General features: G+C 56.2%; 3 protein-coding genes across 5 annotated transcripts in view; all 3 read left to right on the forward strand.

The window, feature by feature from the left end:
• Positions 1 to 344, forward strand: part of SUGP1 (SURP and G-patch domain containing 1) — a 28977-nt gene extending 28633 nt beyond the window's left edge. The window contains exon 14 of the mRNA XM_010972203.3: positions 152 to 344. Within this exon, the coding sequence (XP_010970505.1) occupies positions 152 to 178 (27 nt within the window). The 3' untranslated portion in view covers positions 179 to 344. The remainder of the gene's footprint in view (positions 1 to 151) is intronic.
• A 2751-nt stretch (positions 345 to 3095) lies between these two features.
• Positions 3096 to 9804, forward strand: TM6SF2 (transmembrane 6 superfamily member 2). Of its 3 annotated transcripts, none has more exons than XM_010972201.3 (10): positions 3096 to 3305; positions 4880 to 4983; positions 5389 to 5486; positions 5556 to 5659; positions 6067 to 6149; positions 6752 to 6876; positions 7056 to 7157; positions 7491 to 7583; positions 8240 to 8359; positions 9307 to 9804. In XM_010972201.3, the coding sequence occupies exons 1-10, from the start codon at positions 3211 to 3213 to the stop codon at positions 9511 to 9513; spliced, it is 1131 nt and encodes a 376-aa protein (XP_010970503.1). In that variant the 5' UTR covers positions 3096 to 3210; the 3' UTR covers positions 9514 to 9804. The 3 variants fall into 3 exon arrangements, with proteins under 3 accessions (XP_010970503.1, XP_010970504.1, XP_074206452.1); XM_074350351.1 differs by having other exon boundaries at positions 3228 to 3341; XM_010972202.3 differs by lacking the exon at positions 7491 to 7583.
• Positions 9805 to 10174: 370 nt separating this feature from the next.
• HAPLN4 (hyaluronan and proteoglycan link protein 4) lies at positions 10175 to 17918 on the forward strand. The gene is made up of 5 exons (XM_074350350.1): positions 10175 to 11087; positions 12073 to 12190; positions 12478 to 12840; positions 14392 to 14724; positions 15123 to 17918. The coding sequence occupies exons 1-5, from the start codon at positions 11085 to 11087 to the stop codon at positions 15512 to 15514; spliced, it is 1209 nt and encodes a 402-aa protein (XP_074206451.1). The 5' UTR covers positions 10175 to 11084; the 3' UTR covers positions 15515 to 17918.
• Positions 17919 to 18586: the final 668 nt, after the last annotated feature.

Genomic DNA, 18586 nt, shown 5'->3' on the forward strand with positions numbered 1-18586 from the left:
CCCCCAGCTCGCCACCTGTGTTCGAGCTTTCCTGCCCTCCCTTTTAGAGGATTTGAGCTCAGCTGTTCCCAGTAGGTTCTAGATGGGAGGAACTGCTATCTTTCTTTAACATAGCAAAACCTCCCCTTTTTATCTACCTTGCTTCCCACAGAACAACCCAAGGCGGCCTTACTACTGAGTATTCTGGAGAAACGCACAAATGTACTTTCCAAAAGACCAACCGTCCCTGGACTGTGGAGTCTTCTGGCCTGCACTTCTGCCCGCCCTTGTCTCGAGTGTCGTGCTGTGTATTAAAATCCCAGTTCTTGCCTGCCGTGGCAGCCTGGTCTTGCCATCACCAGAAATCCTTTCTGTTTCTTAGCAGCAGGACCGTACTGGGCAGTTGGGGACAGGCTGCTTCTGTGAAGGCTACCCAGCGGCAAGGACCCTGGAGAACCACCTTGACCTTTGTCTGCTCCTGGGGGCCTGGGTTGGAGTTGAGGGGAAGACCTGTAGAGAGGGCCAAGATTTGGCTGCTTCTGGGCCAGGGGCTTCAGGGACCTCCCAGCCTAGCACTGCACTGCAGGAGGAGATTGGGGAAGGGTCTCCAGGCAGGGTCCGGTCCTCCCTTAGACCCGCAAGGCGGGTGGACCCAGGGCACACTTGTGCCCCTGACCTCTGATAGATGGCGCTGACAGGGCCCCCTATACACAGCAAACTCAGCTGGTGATGGCTGCTGCCATAGCTGCCCAAGGTCCTACAAGCGTGGTGGACACATGAGTCCCCAGGGCTTGTGGCTTTGGGGGACAGCTTTGTGACGGATACACCATACCAAGATATGACATACCTCCTAGGGGAGGGGAGACTAATGGGTAGCCCAGGCCAAGGTGTGTGCCAAGGGCTCACCACGTATCCAGAGCTGGTGCCTCACATTAGTGCAGAAACCACCTGGGGATCTTGTTCAGCTGCAGCTGCTGCGTGAGCATCTTAGGCAGGGTCTCAGAAGTCTGCGAGCAACGCTTGGAGTATCGGTGTGGGGAACTGAGGGGCCCCTATAACTCACCCACCTGCCCCTTACATGCACCCTGCTCAACTCATTTGAGCTCACAGGGTCTGAGGACTCTAGCTGGCATCAGGCTTCTGAGCCAGCCTGCAGTTCACACGGTCATTCAGCAAACGCGGAACACTGACTGTGAACCAGATGGATGGGATCTGCCCCAGGCAGCCATAGTCTGCCGGGGACGTGGCCATAAACCCCTAGCACAACCTGAGACTGAGATGCTGTATGGAGAAATCAGGACCTGTGGTGGAGGTGGCCTGGGGAGTGTCTCAATGAGGGGGGCCCAGGGTCTGGGAGTCTCAGTGGCAAATCCCAGGTTGAGGTGACACACAACCTTGTCTCCCCTCCATGGATACTGTATCCAGTTCAGGGCAAAGGGGTGACATGGAGCCTGCCCGGCAGGCTGGAGTCCTGAGTACAAGGGTGTAGCTCGGCAGCCAGAGGTTCTGTGATGGGGACCCTGGGCATTGGTCCCAAACACCCCACTGTCCAGGTCAGAGTCAATATTCAATTTAATTCTTAGTGACCAGGAGGCTTGCCAAACTCACTGTGGACTTTAGCCCTAGCCAGGAGGAGAGTTGGAAAAGGAGGCCTCCAAATGCCATGTGTGTGCAGGCATCTCCCAGATGTGGGGTACAAGTTCAGGCCCCTAGAAAGAGCTGGGCCAGATACTCTTCCAGGGGGAGAAGTGGGGCTGGAGTGGCAGGGAGAGCTACCTGGAGGAGGACACACTGGGGCCTGCTTTAAGGGGTGAGGAAATACAAGATATCTCCATCTTGCAGACACGGGAGAGAAGTCTGTGGGGTACTGGCACCACTAGAATTGGGGAAGGTCAAGAAACAAGGTTGTAGACTCAGGTCAGCCCAGAGGAACCTGAACTTCACCCAACAGGCACCTGGCACTTGGGGAGGGAGGCTCTCAGTTCAGTGACCAGGTCATCTTGTCACCCAGGCTAAGAGATGGGACCCAACTGACCCATGGAGAAGGGGCCTTGGCTGGACTGGGGTTGGGGATGTGAGGGTTACAATTTTCCCCTAGTCATAGACTGGGTACCCAGGGGGCAATAATCAGGTGGGCATCACTCACCCTGTTTCCTGCAGCCACAAGTGCCACAAAGGCAAGAATCCTAGGCTAGTTGGGTTGACAAAAAGCTGCCTCCTAATTCTCTCTCCACCCTGAGACACCTGTGTCCATCCCTGCCCCCTTGCATTTGCCCCTGGATGGAACCCAGCCTTCTCCAGGCTGTTCAGAACCCTCCCAAGCCCACCCTACCTTGCTCCATGACCTTCCACCACCCCCTAGCCCTAAGTACCTCCTTTCTGCTGCTCAGCCCCAAGCCTGAGCTATTCTCCCTGCCAGGAACACCATTCCCAAACTCACCAAACTGGCTCCATCCCCACTTAATAATCTCAGCCGCACTTTGGGCACCATCTCTTAGACCCTACCCATGTGAGCAGACTACTTGGAAGGAGCACAGCATGGAGTCCTTCAAGGGACCCCCAACCCAGGGCTGTGGCCCTCTGCCTTGAATTGCCTACCCCCGCCCAGTCAAAGCTTCACATCTGGGGAAAAAAAAATTCAACTCGGACACGTGTTTAAATTTGTCTGTGACCACGGCATGAAAACTCAAACCCAAGGGCACTAAAGGGAACTCCATCCAAGCGGATGAGTTTCCTCTGTCAGTGCGCACAGACAATGCTTGATTCTGGGCAGGAGGGAGTTCTAGGGAGTGTGATGAGTTAAAAACGGTCCTCTTCGGGAGGAGAGGTAGAAGATAGGACGCTGGTGCCTTAGGGTGGAGAAAGAAGTGCAGAACGAGGCCCGAAGAACGAATTCCCTTGGAGTAACGTTGCTGGCTGGGGCCTCTATGTCGCAGAAGCGGAAGCATCCTGAGGAATGTGTTCTAGCTAGCATTCGTAGAGAGGGAAACGGGCTGGGCGATAGGGACTGCCAGTGGGGACCGCGCAGAGTCCGGCGAGGCTGTCGAGGGGGAGGGGCCTTGGAGGCTCCCCGGGAGCTCGCAGGGCAGTCACAGCGGCGGCGACCTGGCCAGGGTGCAGCGGGTGGCGACCTTTGCGCAAGGCGGGGCCGGGAGGGTCTGGGTCCCTGGCAACTCCGCGCCCAGACGCACCGCGGAGCAGAAGCCAAGCCGGGGTCCGGGCGCCGCCGCTATGGACATCCCGCCGCTGGCGGGCAAGATCGCAGTTCTGTCGCTCGGTGCACTCCCGTTGTCCTACGCTCTCAACCACGTCTCGGCGCTCTCGTAGTGCGTGCGGGGAGGGGCCGGGGCGGCCTCCTCGTGGTGAGGGGCGGCGGGGCTCGGATACAGGGTACGAACCGGGAGGGAGAGAGGATGCGCGGGCCCCCCGGAGACCTGCGCCCTGGCGCTGCTCCGGCCTAGGAGGATGGGAGCTGGGTCAGAGGAACCTCACCACCTCCAACCGGAAACCCCCTTCCAGCCATCCTGGAGCTGTGAGGTGGGGTTGGGGGCCCTCCTGGAATGGTTAGGGCCTGGGGAGGAGGGACTTTGAGAAGCAGAGCCCCCAACAAAGCAGGATTTTGGAAGGTTTCTGGAGTTTTCCCAGGGATGTGCCCAGCACAGGCTCCAAAGTCGCCAAGGGTCAAAGTATTGCCCCAGATAAGGCCCTAGTGACCCGGCTCTTGCCACACACACAGTCTGCAGCACCACCCCTACCATGTAGTCCCTCCGTCGCCTGTGTCAGGCCTGGGACTTTCTTCTCTTCAGGGCTGACCCACCCTGTCCCTAGCCTCAGTTTCCCCTGCATGCCTCAATTCCCCCTACCCCCGTCCCTATCTCCTAACTCTAGACCTCACGCAGTCATGGGTACTGGGCATCTACAAGCCCTTCACACTCCAAAACCCAGCACAACCCAAGACATGGGGCAGAGGGAGTCTTGATTCTGGAGTTGGCTCCTTGGGTACAAATTCCCCCTGGATCCTGAGTGAGCCAGGTTGCCTCTGGGAGCCTCAGTTTCTTCATTGTGTAATGAACATAATCCTAGATGTCACCCCATACTTACAGTTAAGGATTATGAATTGTGTGCCGAGATGCTAGTGTGGTCTAATCTGATTACTATAGTTGTCACTGTTGGCTGGATTGGGCCAGGAATGGGGATCCTAGGGATCAGAGGGATTCAGGAGAAGGTAGGGGCCTGGAGAGAATATGGGGAAGAGTGTGTGACCTTGGATAGGTCTCCTGCCCTCTCTGGGCCTTGGTTTGCCAAGTGTTGGGGGCTGTCCAGAGTCCTGGCTTCTATTATCTCTACAACTGGTTGACCTGCCTTATCAGGTTGATGGGGACAGATCAGCGCAGGATTGGGGTGGAGCTGATGGAAGCGTTTGGACTTTACCTGGGAGGGGTCAGGAGCTTCAGACAATGAGGTGTACAGAGCTGAGCACTAGAGACCCTCTAGCAGGTGTGGGCACTGACTCTGGCAACAGAGAGTCTTGGAGCTGTTGAATGAATGAGCAAGTGACTAGCTAAATTGTATAATCAGAAGAGGCTGACAGATGCTCACTCTGTACCTGGCCCAAGTCAGGCAATGATCCTTTCTGAGGAGTCAGAGAGAGCTTTCCTGGAGGAGAAATGTAGATGGGCTATGAAGGATGAGTAGGAGTTTGCCAAGTGGAAAGGAGACTTTTGGAAGGAGTTTCCAGGAGAGGGAAACAGCTGAGGAAAGGGAGTTTCAGGCAAGGACTTTCCTGGACAGAGAGATGCTCATCACCTGGAGCTTTCTGGGGTCTGCTTTTGCTGTTACCAGGATGCGTGGGGCCTCAGCAATGGGCCTGGCCTCCCTGACTTGGTTTTCCTCTCCACAGCCCCCTGGGGGTGGTGTTGATGAGCGCCTTGATCCTGGGACTGTTCTTCTTGGCTATATACAGCTTGTCCCGAGGTGACATCTACTATGACCCACTGTATGCTGGTGAGCTGGTGGGACGGTCCTGGGGAAGAAAACTGTCTGGCCAAGGGCCCCCTCCATCAGATTGGCAGCTCTTGAAGGGCCTTCATCAGACTAGAGAAACTCAAATAGACTGGAGAACCCCCATTGAGTGGGGAACCTCAAGGGACCTCCCCCTTCTGACTTGGGGCTCCTGAGGGCAGGGACAGTGCCTTTTCCATCAGCCTGGGGACCCCCAAAGGCAGGGTCTGTGCCTCATCATGAGGCAGAGCTGTGTGGGTCGTGTGACCTGTAGGGTGGGGCCTGGGAGCAGTTTTGTGGAGAGTGCTTGCCTGGAATCTGGGCCCCTAACCTGTAGTCTCAGGCCCACCCATACCTGGTCTGTGCCCTGCCCATACCCAGCCCATGCCCCGTCTACTCTCCCCATAGTCTTCGCAGTCTTCGCCTTCACCTCGGTGGTGGACCTCCTTATTGCTCTCCAGGAAGATGGCTACACGAGTGGCTTCATGGAGTTCTACACCAAGGAGGTATGTAGGGAGCAGCCTGGGATGCCCCCTGCCCTACTGCCTGCCTGAGCCCTGCACCTGCTCCTGCAGGGTGAGCCGTACCTGCGGACGGCACATGGAATCTTCATCTGCTACTGGGATGGCATCGTTCACTACCTCCTCTACCTGGCCATGGCAGGTGCCATCCGTAAAAGGTGCGTGGGGTGGGCAGCATGGCACCTGGACCCTGGGAAGGAAGTTGAGTCCTCAGGCGGGAGGGATCCCAGGCCAGGGTGAAGCTAGAAGTGTCTGTATGGGAAACCTGGAGGCCTCTCTAGGGCTCTAGTCAGGGGTGGCCAGAAGAAGGATCCAGGGAATGTCACAGGTGCCAGAGGGGGTTGGTTTCTTCTCTTGTACCACCTTGTGCCTGGGCAGCCGCTATTGTCCTTGGATGGACAATCTGATTGTTCATTCCCTCACTCAACTCCCTGTTGTCCCATCTGTCCTAAGTGAAACTGGGAGGGACCCAGAGCTGGGAAGCCCAGATTGGTCTCTGGGCCCTGGCTGGGGCTCTGAGACTGGGAGACAGGTATCTACTGGTCACCCCTCATCCCCTGCCCAGGAAGAGGTACCGGAACCTTGGACTGTACTGGCTGGGATCCTTCATCATGAGCATCCTGGTGTTCCTCCCAGGAAACATCCTTGGTATGGACTTGGCTCTGAGGAACTCTGTCTCCCTGGGATGGGTTGCTTCCCTGTGCCTGGAAGTCTCCACCAGATCCTCCATATCCTCCCCAGTGTTTGTGGAGGGCCCCCCAAGCCTCTCCATTCACAGCCTAAGCCAGCAGCCTTCTGCAACCTCTCCCTATCTTCCTCTTGGAGGAGTGGAAGCACATTCTACTTCCTTCCTGGGCTGCTGGTCCCTGACCCCAGTGACTTAGTCCAGAATGCTCTTGACACAAGAAGGAATTTTTAAGGGGGATCCAGAAGGCAGAATGAATGCTTCATAGGTAAGTCTTGGAAGGTAGAGCAGAGAAGGCAGTTAGGGATGTGGGGATGGCTTGCAAGAGGAATACCAAAGAATAGCTGAAGTATGGGAGCCATGTTGAAGGTAAATTGAGGCAGGCCAGGCTGAGGATCATGGACATCATCTTATGGGCACTGGGGAGTTGGAGGTGTTAGAGCTTGAACAAGGATAGCATTTGTGAATCACAGCTTCCAGCCAGGGGCTCTGATCCAGCTAAAAGTGTCCAACCAGGCCTGGGAGATCCTCACTGAGTGTCACCCTATCTGTCCTACCATGGCAGGCAAATACAGCTCAGAGACCAGGCCTGCCTTTTTCCTCACCATCCCCTACGTGCTGGTTCCATGCTGGGCTGGCTTGAGGGTCTTCAACCAGACTCAGGCACCAACCTGCTGCACCTCCAATATGGTGAGTGCCTTGCCCCCAGGTAGGCCTTGTGCCGAGTGCTTGAATGTCCCCCATTTGAGTTGCTTCTGGTCAAAGACATTGTCTTCTTGAAAAGGTCTTGGTCATTAGGGAAGAAGGGATGAGTCTTCATTGAGTGCCTGTTGGATCCCAGACTTCTCACACTGTCTCTCATGGGGCAGGTGCAAGAGGAGCAAAGGAAAGGGCTTCTGCAGCGCCCAGTTGACCTGGGCCTCATCATTTACCTCGTCTTTGCTGCGTTCTTCACCCTCTTCCGGGGCCTGGTGAGTCTGCGCTGGCCAGCCTACCTACCTCCAGCCCCAAGCCCTAGTCCATCCCTCCCTCCTTTGTGTCCCTTTATCCAGTGCAAAAAGGTCACTTCTCTCCCACCTGATCATCCAGGGACGTTCATCAAGCCTACCTGAACGTTCTGTCACAAAGCCCTATTCCCTGTAGCCTTCTCCCCAGTTCAAATATCTGTGGATTCTCAGCCAGAGGAGAGAGCCAAGGCTGGAGCAGGCCAGAGCGAAGGATGTGGGCCCCTCCTGGGAGGGTGGGGAAGGCTTCCTGTGGGAGGGATGTTTGAGGTAGGTTGTTGGTTTGTCTGTGGGCCCCAGGTGGTGCTTGACTGCCCCATGGATGCCTGCTTTGTCTACATCTATCAGTATGAGCCATACCTGCGGGACCCTGTGGCCTATCCAAAGGTGCAGGTGAGAGAGCAGGTGGGAGGAGAGGGCCACAGTCTTGCCATGGTTAGGGGTCCACTGGGCCCCTTTGAAGCAGGTGCCAGAAACACAGATCAAACTGGCAGAAGCACAAATGGAATCTATTGTCCTACCAAAGAAGTACAATATGGTCTTCAGGTATGGCTGGATCCAGGAGCTCAAGGATAGCTCTGTCTCTAGTCTCTGCTTTCTTTGCATGGGCTCCACTCCCAGGTAGTACCTTTGTAGTATGGCAGAGCAGCCTAGGGTAGCTCCAGGCTTCTATTCTCCCTACTCAGCCACCACAGAGGAGTGAGACCTTAATTCCTCAGAGCTTAAGTACAAGTCTTAGGCAGGCTCTGACTGGCCAAGTTTAAATCACATGCCCATAGCTGATTATTCTGGCCAGGGGGTGGGGGTATTCTGATTGGCCAGGTCAGGGTCACATGCTACTTCTGGAGTAAAGTTGGTGGGCTCAGTGTGTGGGAGTGAGGAGGGGGAACCCAAGGGAAACAAAGGAGCAGTTTTCACAGGGGTGGGATGTGCAGAGCCCCCTGGGTGGGGTCTGAGGCTGGCCAGATCCTCCCTGGGGCCACCACCTGAAGGGTGTCAGGAGACCCAACTAGGGTAGCCACTCATTCCATCAGCTCTGTGTCCCCCAGATGCTGGCGAATATGTTCTATGTTCTGCCCTTCTACGGCCTGGCTGCCTATGCCCTCATCTTTCCCGGCTGCTCCTGGCTGCCAGACTGGACCTTGGTGTTTGCTGGAGCCATCGGCCAGGTGAGGTGGGGTGGGATGTGGTGTAGTAAATGGGTGCATAGGGTAGCAAGTTTCTGCATACTCATCAATTGCTTTTGTGCTCACCCTGGGCAGGATGATGCTAGGTCCCTGACAGGTCCCAGACCCAGCTTGGTACCCCAGGATTCCCAAGTGTGGTGGAGAAAGAGCCACAGACACCCTCAACCCTATGGGGTCAGAACTGAAAAGGGAAGAACAGAGGTTGAGAAGGATTTCAGAGGGGGCAGATCTCTCGGAAGAGGGAGCATAGGAACTGGGCTTTGATATATGGGTACAAGTTCTTCAGGCAGGGAAGGACATTCCAGGAGTGGGAACAGCATAAAGAAACGCACAGAGGGGGACAGGGATTTAGCAGAGCCATAATGTGGGTAAAGGCAGAGGCAAGATAAATTGGCAGCTAGATGCTAAGGGCTTTGAATTCCGGGCTTGAGGGCTTGTGCTAAGAATGATGGGGAACGTGGAAGGTGTTTGAGCAGTGGAGGGTCCCGTTGGAGTTGGGGGCTTGTTTCCAAGTTCCTGGTGGGAAGTGATAAAGGCTGGGCCCAGGTCAGAGCAATGGGGACCAGTAGGACCTCTGTTAGGGGTAGAATTGACAGGATTTGTGTCAAGGGCAGCTGCCCCGGGGTGGGGAGGACCAGGAGGAGGAGCTGGATGCAGGTCAGAGAGCTAGGGAGGAGGGTCCAGCAGATGGAGTGAAGATGGTTCTGGTTAGGCAGCTGGGGAGAGGCTCACGGCTAGATGGATAAGGATAGACAGGACATGTGGGGACAGTGATATTTAGAGACAGATGGACTGAAGAGGGGAGACAGGTCAGCCAAGCTAGCAAGATAGTGATGGGATCTTCTGGGCTCCCCAGGATGAGATGTTGGTGATGCTGGGACTTGTTCTCTCCTGACCTGTGACATTCATCCTCTCTCTGTGGCCACCAGGCACAGTTTTCGCACATGGGTGCCTCCATGCACCTGCGCACGCCCTTCACCTACCGTGTGCCTGAGGATGCCTGGACCTGCTTCTTTGTGAGCAACCTACTGTATGCGCTGGGCCCCCAGTTGCTGGCCTGCCGCTGCCTATGGTGGCCTGCCTTCTTCCTACGCCCACCTCCTGGCTCCCCAGCCCACCACAAGAAGCAGCACTGAGGGGGCTGTGGGACACGCCAAGACTCCGTTTACATGCCCAGCGAGCCCTGCCCCTGGAAGGGTGGGCTGTGTTTTTTAGAGGCAGAAGATGCATCTCTGGGTGCCTTCAGTTCTGGCTATGGTGATTCCAGGCCAGCGGGTGGGATGGGGGATCCAAAGTCCAGGTGTTCCAGCAGAGAGGGTCACAGCCATGCTCAGCTGTCACCTCCTCTAAACCCCACAAGAACACCCAGGATTTACCCATCATCCTCCCATGGATCCTTTTAGTAAAAGCCCTTTTGATGCACAAAATTTTGTTCTGAGTGTTTTGGTGGGCAGGGGCAAGGGATCCTCTTCTCAGACCCCACAAGGACCCGCTTATCACTGCCAGCTTAACCATCAGGGGCTGGAGGTGCCAGACAGCAGAAGTCTGCCTCTGGTTTGTGTGCATAGCCCCATCTTCCAGATAGGGAAAACTGAGGCTCAGAGAGGATCAGAGACTGGCCTGAGGTCACAATCAGGAGAGAAGTGTCCAAAGTCTAAGCTCCACCAATAAATCATAATAACTAACAGTGTGGCAGAATTATTAAGCACCTACTGTATACCATGCCAATGCCTAACCTCACATGCTACAATGCTGGATCTCACCCCATATTCTGTATGGGGAAACTAAGCCTGCAGGAGGTGAAGGTCCTGGTCTGTGGTCATGCCTCCTGGATGCAGCTGAGCTAGTGACCGAACCCCAGCCCCTTCAACCACAGAGCCCATAACCCTGCCTCTGCTGTCTGGCAGGCCCCTATTTTGAGGAAACTGAAGTTGGGGAGGCAGCCAAAATGTTGGGGGAAGGGCTCATTGTTTCCTGGTTTGATTTTTGAACTTGAGTGAAGGTCCAGTTTCAGGGGTGACTCTGGCCCAGAGTGGGTCAGGGACTTGATCAGATGTCCCTGATCGCAGCTCCTTCCAACACTTATTAGGCACCTACTGTATGTCTATCCATTGGATCTTCTCCCAAAGACCCAGCAATCCATATCCCAGATGTGGAAACTGAGGTATAGAGTGAGGGGCAGAGTCAGATTTGGACCTGTTGCTACAGGTCCCCTCTGCCAAATGTGTGACTTTTGTAGGCCCCCCATTCCACAGAGTGAGCACCTTTTGGCTGCCAGAGCCCAGGACCCCTTGATGGTCACCCAGTGACAGATGGGAAAACAAGCTCCTTTCCCAGGTTACTCAGCCCTCCTGCCCATGAGGGCATCATCAGGCCCCCTCCTCCATTTTAAAGATAGTTAAACTGAGGCCCAGAGACATTCCTCTGCTGGTCTAAGGTCAGCCAGCTGGGGCTGGGACCTGGCTCTGCACTCACTGTCCAGGGTGGTTCTTCCTCTGTTTATGCCCACAGTCACCTCTCTCCAGAGCAAGTGACACCACGTCTCCTTTAACGCACCCCCCTCCCAGGTCCGCCTCCCTCCTCCCCTTGCAGGCAGACGCCAGGATTGCGCTGCCGCCTGCAGGGACCTGCCCAGTCCTTCCCGGGTGTGCGGGGGAGCGCAGTCCCCGCACATTGGGACCCACTGGCGGGGGGCCGCACCAGCAGGATGGTGAGTGGGGCCAAGGGCACAGTAGATCCTTCTCTGGGATTTCTGTCTCTGTCTGTGTCTCTGAGTCTACATCCCTCAGTGTTTCTCTCCTCACTCTCCCCTTCCCATCTCTCCCATCTCTCTCCCTCTCACCTTCTTGTATCTCTTTTCCTCCCACTCTCTCTCTGCCTCTCCTTCTCTTATTCCTCTATGTCTCTCCCTACTTTTCTCTCTCTCTCCCTCTCTCTCTCTTTTCTGATCCTTTTCTCTCCTCTCTGAGTCTCTCTGTCTCTCCCAACCCCTATGTCTCCCTATTCTCCTTCCCTCTTGCTCTCTCCTTTCTCCCTTTCAGTTTCTCTGTCTCTGTCTCTCTCCATCTTTCCTAACCCTTCTCTGTGTTTCTCTCCCTCCCACACTCTTCTCTGTCTCTCCCTTTGTCTCTCTCCGTCTTTCATTCCTCTTGTCTGTGTCTCTTTCCTTCTTTGTCTCCACCTCTCCCTGCCTTTCTCTCTGTCTCTGTCTCTTTCCCTGTTCTTGCCCTCTCTCTGTGTCTCTCCCTCTCTGCCTCTACCACCCCCTCGCCCCCCACCCCCACCTGCACGGGTTTGCTGCAGTCTCCTGGCGCACGGATAACCTTGCCGCTGCCGCTGCTCCAGCTCCTCCTCCCTCCTCCCGAATCCCGGCCCCGGCCAGAGACTGAGAGAAGGGGCGGGGCTCCGAGCCTCCGGTGTTGGGGTTAGGGGGTCAGGCGGGTTGCGGGTGCAGAACTAGGGGATAGTGAGGCCAGGGCGTGGGCTTTGCTCAAGGGCGAGGTGTGAGGTCCCGGGAGATTTGGGGGTCGGTGGGAGAGTCTGCTAGTTTTCCGCTTGAGGGAGTCCTCTGGGACCCTGGCCGGAGTGGGGACCTGGGCGAGTAAGAAGTCTTCGCCGCGGGGAAGGAAGGCCAGGGAGCTATTCCTCCGAAAGGCAAAGGCCAGGAGGCTGGACTGAGCGCCCTGTGCCCCCAGGTGTGTGCTCCGGCGGCCCTCGGTCCCGGGGCGCTCTGGGCCGCTGCATGGGGAGTCCTGCTGCTCACTGCCGCCGCGGAGGCGCAGCGCGGCCGGAAGAAGGTTGTGCACGTGCTGGGTGAGTCAGGGCCCTGGAAGCTGATCTTGTCCCGCAGAAGCCGGGACTAAGTAGGATCGCCGGAATTCATGGAGAGGGGAGGAGGGAGGGTCCCCGGCGTTCCTGATGGCCACAATCCCCTCCCTCTCCGTTCTTCCCACTCTGAATCTCCGCCCCCTCCCTAGTCCCTTCCCTGAGTCCCTTTACCTCCACCCAAGTTTTCTTCCCACATCTTCCCAGGGTCCCCCTCCCTGGGTTCTCCTGCCTGCCTCTAGGATCTCTTCTTAACCCTCCTTGGTTGCCCGCAGAGGGGGAGTCGGGCTCGGTGGTGGTGCAGACGGCTCCAGGGCAAGTGGTCAGCCACCGGGGTGGCACCATTGTCTTGCCCTGCCGCTACCACTACGAGGCAGCCGCCCACGGCCACGACGGCGTCCGCCTCAAGTGGACCAAGGTGGTGGATCCGCTGGCCTTTGCCGATGTCTTCGTGGCGTTGGGGCCCCAGCACCGGGCGTTTGGCAGCTACCGCGGGCGGGCTGAGCTGCAGGGCGATGGGCCCGGGGATGCCTCCTTGGTTCTCCGAAACGTCACGCTGCAGGACTATGGGCGATATGAGTGCGAGGTCACCAACGAGCTGGAGGATGACACTGGCATGGTCAAGCTGGACCTGGAAGGTGACCAGCCTGTGGGCAGGATGAGGCGCATTTCTAAGGGAGGAGAGGGAAGGGTGTTGCAAAGGGCAGAAACCAAATCAAGTTGGCCTGAAGGAATTTAGAGGCTTGGTAGGGCAGGATAATTGTTCTGATTTGGGGTGATTTTGCTACCCAGGGATATTGGCAATGTCTAGAAGCAGGTTGTGGTGGTATATAGTGGGTAGATATCAGGGACGCTGTGAAATATCCCACAACATAAAGAGCACTCCCCCCACAACAAACAATAATCCAATCCAAAATGTCAATAGTGAAGACATTGGGAAACTCTGAGGTAAGATCCAGGCACAGTGAGAGCCAGCCACCCGCACCATGTCAGGAGAAACTCCCTCAGCTCTGCTTCCCTGGGTGGGCTTTTCTTGCACAAGTTTCCGCTGATGGAACCAAAAAGTAGTGCCAGGCTTCCACTCTCCCAGCTTGACAATTGATTTCCTAGAAGTGCTAGGTAGAGTCCCAGAGTTGTCCCTCATGGGTCCAGCTTGAGTCATGTGCCTATCCATGAGCCAATCACTGTTCCTGGAAGATGGGATGCTCTGATTGGCTGACTGTGGAGCTGGGAGGTTTCTATCTGAAGAATTCCCTCCCATCTGGTTTCTTTCCTCAGTCCACCTTAGAAGATGCTAGGAGAGATTTCAGAGCCCTCACCTGCTGAACAATAGCAAATAACAACAACAATAATAGAAGCAGCTCTCCTTTATTGGGTGTGTTCTATGTGCCAGGCACTTGGTTAAAGTGCTCTCTGGAGTCTCTCATTTAATTTCCCCCAAACCCTGAGGGAGACACTATTACTAGCAGATGGGAACTGTTTCAGAGAGGTTAGCGCCTTGACCACGGCACATGCCAATGAGAGTCAGAGTCGGGACTTGAGCTCTGGTCTGTCAGGCTCCAGCTCTTCTCTCTGGCCCCTGTTTGATCCTTCCTGCATCTGCTGAGAGATGTATCTGCATCTGCACCCTCAAAGTCCGCCCCTCAAACACAGGCAAACAGAACGCTTGTGACCTGAGTTGACTGTGATTCTGATAAGGGACAAGTTGTAAGAACTGAAGGTGTAAGTGAAGCCAATGGGAACTCTCCTGGAAAATGGTGGAGATCAGAGGTCTTTGCCCAGGGTCAAACTTTCAGGAGCTTCCTGTGTGGGGGAGTCAGCTCTGTGGGCTCAGGACTTAGCTAGAAGGAAGGTCCCAATGCTGGGAGGATGTCAGAAGCTCATAGAACTGAATGGAGGAGGGTTGTGGGAGCTGGATTTTGAAGGATGAATAGTAGTTCATCAGGTGGAAAGGTGGAGAGAACATGAACAAAGGTCTCCAGTGGTGGAAAGGGGGAGGGTCAAGTGAATCCCAAACTTAAGGCAAAGAGTCATGAGGCATGTGAACTGGGGGAAAGGCATGGTCAGGTCTGAGGCCACAGTGAGGAATGGACTGGAAGGTCTGGGTTGAAGAGTCACACAGTACCCCAGATGTCAGGTGGGTGGGAGCGAGCTGAGGGGCCCCAGCTGACCTTCGTGTGTCCTCTCAGGCGTTGTCTTCCCTTACCACCCCCGTGGAGGCCGCTACAAGCTGACCTTCACGGAGGCTCAACGCGCGTGTGCTGAACAGGACGGCATCTTGGCGTCGGCTGAGCAGCTGCACGCGGCCTGGCGCGATGGCCTGGACTGGTGCAACGCTGGCTGGCTGCGCGACGGCTCGGTGCAGTACCCGGTGAGCCAGCCCCGGGAGCCCTGCGGCGGCCTGGGAGGGGCCGGGAGCGCCGGGGCTGGAGGCGGAGCCTCGGGGGGTGTGCGCAACTACGGCTACCGCCACAACGCGGAGGAACGCTACGACGCCTTCTGCTTCACATCCAACCTCCCAGGTGCGTATGTCCCACCCTTAGGAAGAAGGTCCCGCCCACCGCACGCCGGGGACCCGACCTGCCCTTGAAGGCCTCCCCAAAAGTCCTCTCCCGGGTACCCCTCCCTCTAGTACTCTTTCCCACTCTGCCCAGTTCTCTCTCCCCGCCCTTCCTCTCCACATCCGCCTTCGGTGGTCCAAACCAGAAGGTCCCTTCCCCTGTACTGCCAGGGCGCAGCAATCAAGCATCGCCCGGCACCAACACCGCTCTAACCGAGGCTGGGGTCCCGGGCTGAGGGGGAGGGAGTGTTTCCGAATCCTGAGGCTGAGACCGTGGGCTGCAGGCGGGAGGGCATCCTGAATCCTGAGTAAGCCGCATCCCAGGAGCGGCTCTAATCACTCCTCCCCACCCACCTGCAGGGCGCGTTTTCTTCCTGAAGCCGCTGAGGCCATTGCCCTTCTCGGGAGCAGCGCGCGCGTGCGCAGCGCGGGGCGCGGCCGTGGCCAAGGTGGGGCAGCTGTTCGCCGCGTGGAAGCTGCAGCTGCTGGACCGCTGCACCGCAGGCTGGCTGGCCGACGGGAGCGCGCGCTACCCCATCGTGAACCCGCGCCCGCGCTGCGGCGGTAGCCGGCCGGGCGTGCGCAGCCTCGGCTTTCCTGACGCTGCGCGCCGTCTCTTTGGCGTCTACTGCTACCGTGCTCCTGGCGCGCCGGACCCCGCACCCGGCGGCTGGGGCTGGGGCTGGGCTGGAGGCGGCGGGTGGGCCGGAGGCGCGCGCGACCCCGCCGCCTGGACCCCGCTGCGCGTCTAGGTCCAGGACGTGGGCTGCTGGGGCACTTGGCGGCTGGCCGAGTGTCCTACAGTCCCTTGGAGATGGACCACACCCCTGGAGATTGGCCATGCTCCCTGTGGTGCCCTGCAAGCTGACCAGACCTCCTGCGGTCCTTGAACCCTGGCCACGCCCTCTGAGGGCCCCCAGAAACTGGCCAGTCCCAGGAGCCAAGTCCCCTGGAGTCCCCTGGAGACCGACCAAGCCTCACCTCTTCCGGACAGTGGATTTCCCCTCCTCTCCCAACTTTCTTCAGGAGGTGGGGGACACCTTCTGAGAATCCCTGGAGACCAACAGACCCCGAGGTCTTCTGGAACTACCCCCATGGTCACCTGGAGGCTGGACCCCTGGGATTACCTGGAGACTGACCACACATCCTCTACATCTCTGTGAAGACTGAAGACTGGTCCTCTAAGGTCATCTGGACACTGACCCTTCCTCCCCATCACCTGAAGAGGAACCAAAAACCTCAGAGTTCGTCAATTGACCATGCCCCTGTGGTCACATGAAGACTGTGGGCTCCTGTCCTCTTCCCTAGGGTGACCTGGAGATTGGTTACTCCCATTCTCCCCCCTTCTCCCATGAGTCCCCCAGAGTTCCCAGAGTAACATACTATGTCCCCAGGTCTCTGTGGAGAATAGACCCACCCCTCCAATTTCAGGGGAAACCACCGTTGTCTGTCACTGTTAAGACAAATTGACACGCCCCAGCTGGCTGTCATGACTGGCGGCCATGCGACATCCCTCAGGTATCTCTCTGGAGGGAGCAAATCCGCCTTGACGGCCCCTTTCCTGGCTGTCACCAAAGAGACCATCTCCTGGGCCCAGGGACCCATAAAATCCATGGCATTCACTATGGAGACAAGCTGCCCCACTTTCCATTGTTAGCAAGGCAACCATCCCAGCTTCTACCTGTCACCTAGAGTCACACAGCCCTTCCTTCATCAGTCACACCCATGGAGATAGTGCCTCCCCCCTCCAGCTGTAACCATGGATACTACACGTTTCCCATCTCACAGGCCTCCACCCCAGAGACCCTTTCAACTCCACTTCCACTGTCCTCACCCTGACCAACAGTCATAGAGACCACTCTCTCCCCCGTTGTGCCGAGAGTGACCCAACATTTGGATCTTCGCCTCAGCGTGGAAACAGTCTGCTCCTTTCCCCAGGGCGCCCCAGCTCCTTGCCACCCTCCAAGCTCCGCCCCTAAGCGGCTTGGACCAGCGTTGCCATGGAGACCAAATCCCGGTGTCTGAGGTAATAGAACACATGTCCCCCCTAGGCTTTCCCTTGTCTGCAGAGCCTGCCCTACCAAACTGTCACCACAGAGACTGTCAACGTTGTCCTCATGACAACTGACTTCCCAGTTCTCAGGAACTTCTAGCCATGGGCTGAAACTGTGCACAATAGGGCTTAATGGCTTCCCCTTCACCAGATGGGCCCAGTCCTAGGCAGCACCCCAGACCCGGCTGGACTTCTGGAGCAGCTGGACACCCTCCTTTTGCACGCTAACTATACCAGATAACAGATGTGCATGAGACACCCTTGCGACAACCAGGTGTTTTCACTGCCACTGTATAGGTGAGCAAACTGAAGCTCTGGTGTGCCCCTACCCTTTGTGCTGTGCAAGCACTAAGCTCCCCTTTTCTTCTCTGAGACCACATCCCCATACTCACTGAACTCCTCTCTCTTCCCCTAATCTCTCACCCCCCACATTTCCCTCCTTAGAGATCCAGGAGAGATGGAATTGTCTTTAAACCTCAAAACCCACCCTGAGCTCCAGGTTCTAAGGGGTGATTTGTGCCAAGAAGTCAAGACCCTGTCAAACTTCCCAGTGTTAAGAGCCAGCTCAGGGAGATGGTTCATGAACAAGGCCACCCCAGCTGTTGGAGACCTCAGCTTTGAGATCTTGCCTGGAGTAGCACTGGGGTCCCTCCTGGAGCTCTCCTTATTGTTACATTCATTTCCAGGAAACCCATCTGTGGGTTTTGGAACCAGGTATGCCTGGGTTCGAATCCTGCCTCTGTGACCAAATGACAAAATCCCTGATCCTGTTTCCTCCTCTGTACCCAGGGCTGTTCTAAGGTCCCAGTGAGTGTAAAATGTACAGCAGGGGCTCAATAAATCTTTCTTTCTTTTTCTTTTTTTTTTAAATGAATGAGGCAGCTGGTGGGTTATGAAGCTAATTGCTTCATAAATGCACTTCCGTGGACACAGTGTTTCCCAGCTGGGGATGCTTGGGAATGACTTGGTTGGGAAGCATCTCTCTTCATTTTTCAGGACCATCCCCTCTCCTCAGTCTTTCTCTCTTCTCCCTTCCCCCTATTCTGCCCTCACTCTCTTCCTTGAATCACCTCCCATGAGTCTGGTCCTTCTCAGCCCTGTCCTAATTGGGTCACTAACAAATCCAGTGGTTCCTCTCAGTCCCCTGGGAACAAAGTATGTGAAACTGGATGAGTTCCTGCACCAGGAAAGCAGAGAAGTTGCAAATTTTCCCTGGTTTGGGGCTGAGGGTGGTGTTGGGGGAGGGTGGGCTGAGGACTATTGGAACTTTCTGGGACACAAAGAAAGGGACAAGAGAAAAGAAGTGTAAAAGTCTTACTTGGTTATAGAAGTGGGATGGTCGATTTAATTGCTCATGCTTCAGTATCAGATGGGACAGAGCTCCTAGAGACTCAAACCACTCGTCTGAAGCCACAGTCTAGCCCCCTGGTTAAACTGCCTTGGGCTCCAGCTGGCCCTTAGTTTCCTTGAATAAGGGAATGATAATGGGTATTTTTCTGGAGATGAATGCACGAGATTTCTTTCATCCCACTTTTTCCCCGCTGAAATCCTTTCTCCCTTCCACGGGTTCCAGCATCCTGGTTTTGCCTCGAGTATGTAAGTTTCCCTCCTCTTATTCCGTGAGAGTCAGAGGGGCTGACTCCCTGGACAGTGAATGCTGTGGCTCATCTTCCTGGGCAACCCTCATTGGCCCAGGGGGACATGGACCCAGGAAGACCAATGAGATGCAGTCCCTGGGATTTTGACGGACCAATAGGACCAAGGGAACCTT

This window comes from Camelus bactrianus, chromosome 22 (assembly GCF_048773025.1).
Source record: "Camelus bactrianus isolate YW-2024 breed Bactrian camel chromosome 22, ASM4877302v1, whole genome shotgun sequence".
Taxonomy (NCBI): Eukaryota; Metazoa; Chordata; class Mammalia; order Artiodactyla; family Camelidae; genus Camelus; species Camelus bactrianus.

Coding starts and splice junctions, on each gene's coding strand:
- TM6SF2 (XM_010972201.3), top strand. CDS start 3,211: ATGGACATCCCGCCGCTGGCGGGCAAGATCGCAGTTCTGTCGCTCGGT. Junction 5,660..6,066: donor GCAGGTGCCATCCGTAAAAG/GTGCGTGGGGTG, acceptor TCCCCTGCCCAG/GAAGAGGTACCGGAACCTTG. Junction 6,877..7,055: donor CCTGCTGCACCTCCAATATG/GTGAGTGCCTTG, acceptor CTCATGGGGCAG/GTGCAAGAGGAGCAAAGGAA.
- HAPLN4 (XM_074350350.1), top strand. Junction 12,191..12,477: donor GAAGGTTGTGCACGTGCTGG/GTGAGTCAGGGC, acceptor GGTTGCCCGCAG/AGGGGGAGTCGGGCTCGGTG. Junction 14,725..15,122: donor CTTCACATCCAACCTCCCAG/GTGCGTATGTCC, acceptor ACCCACCTGCAG/GGCGCGTTTTCTTCCTGAAG.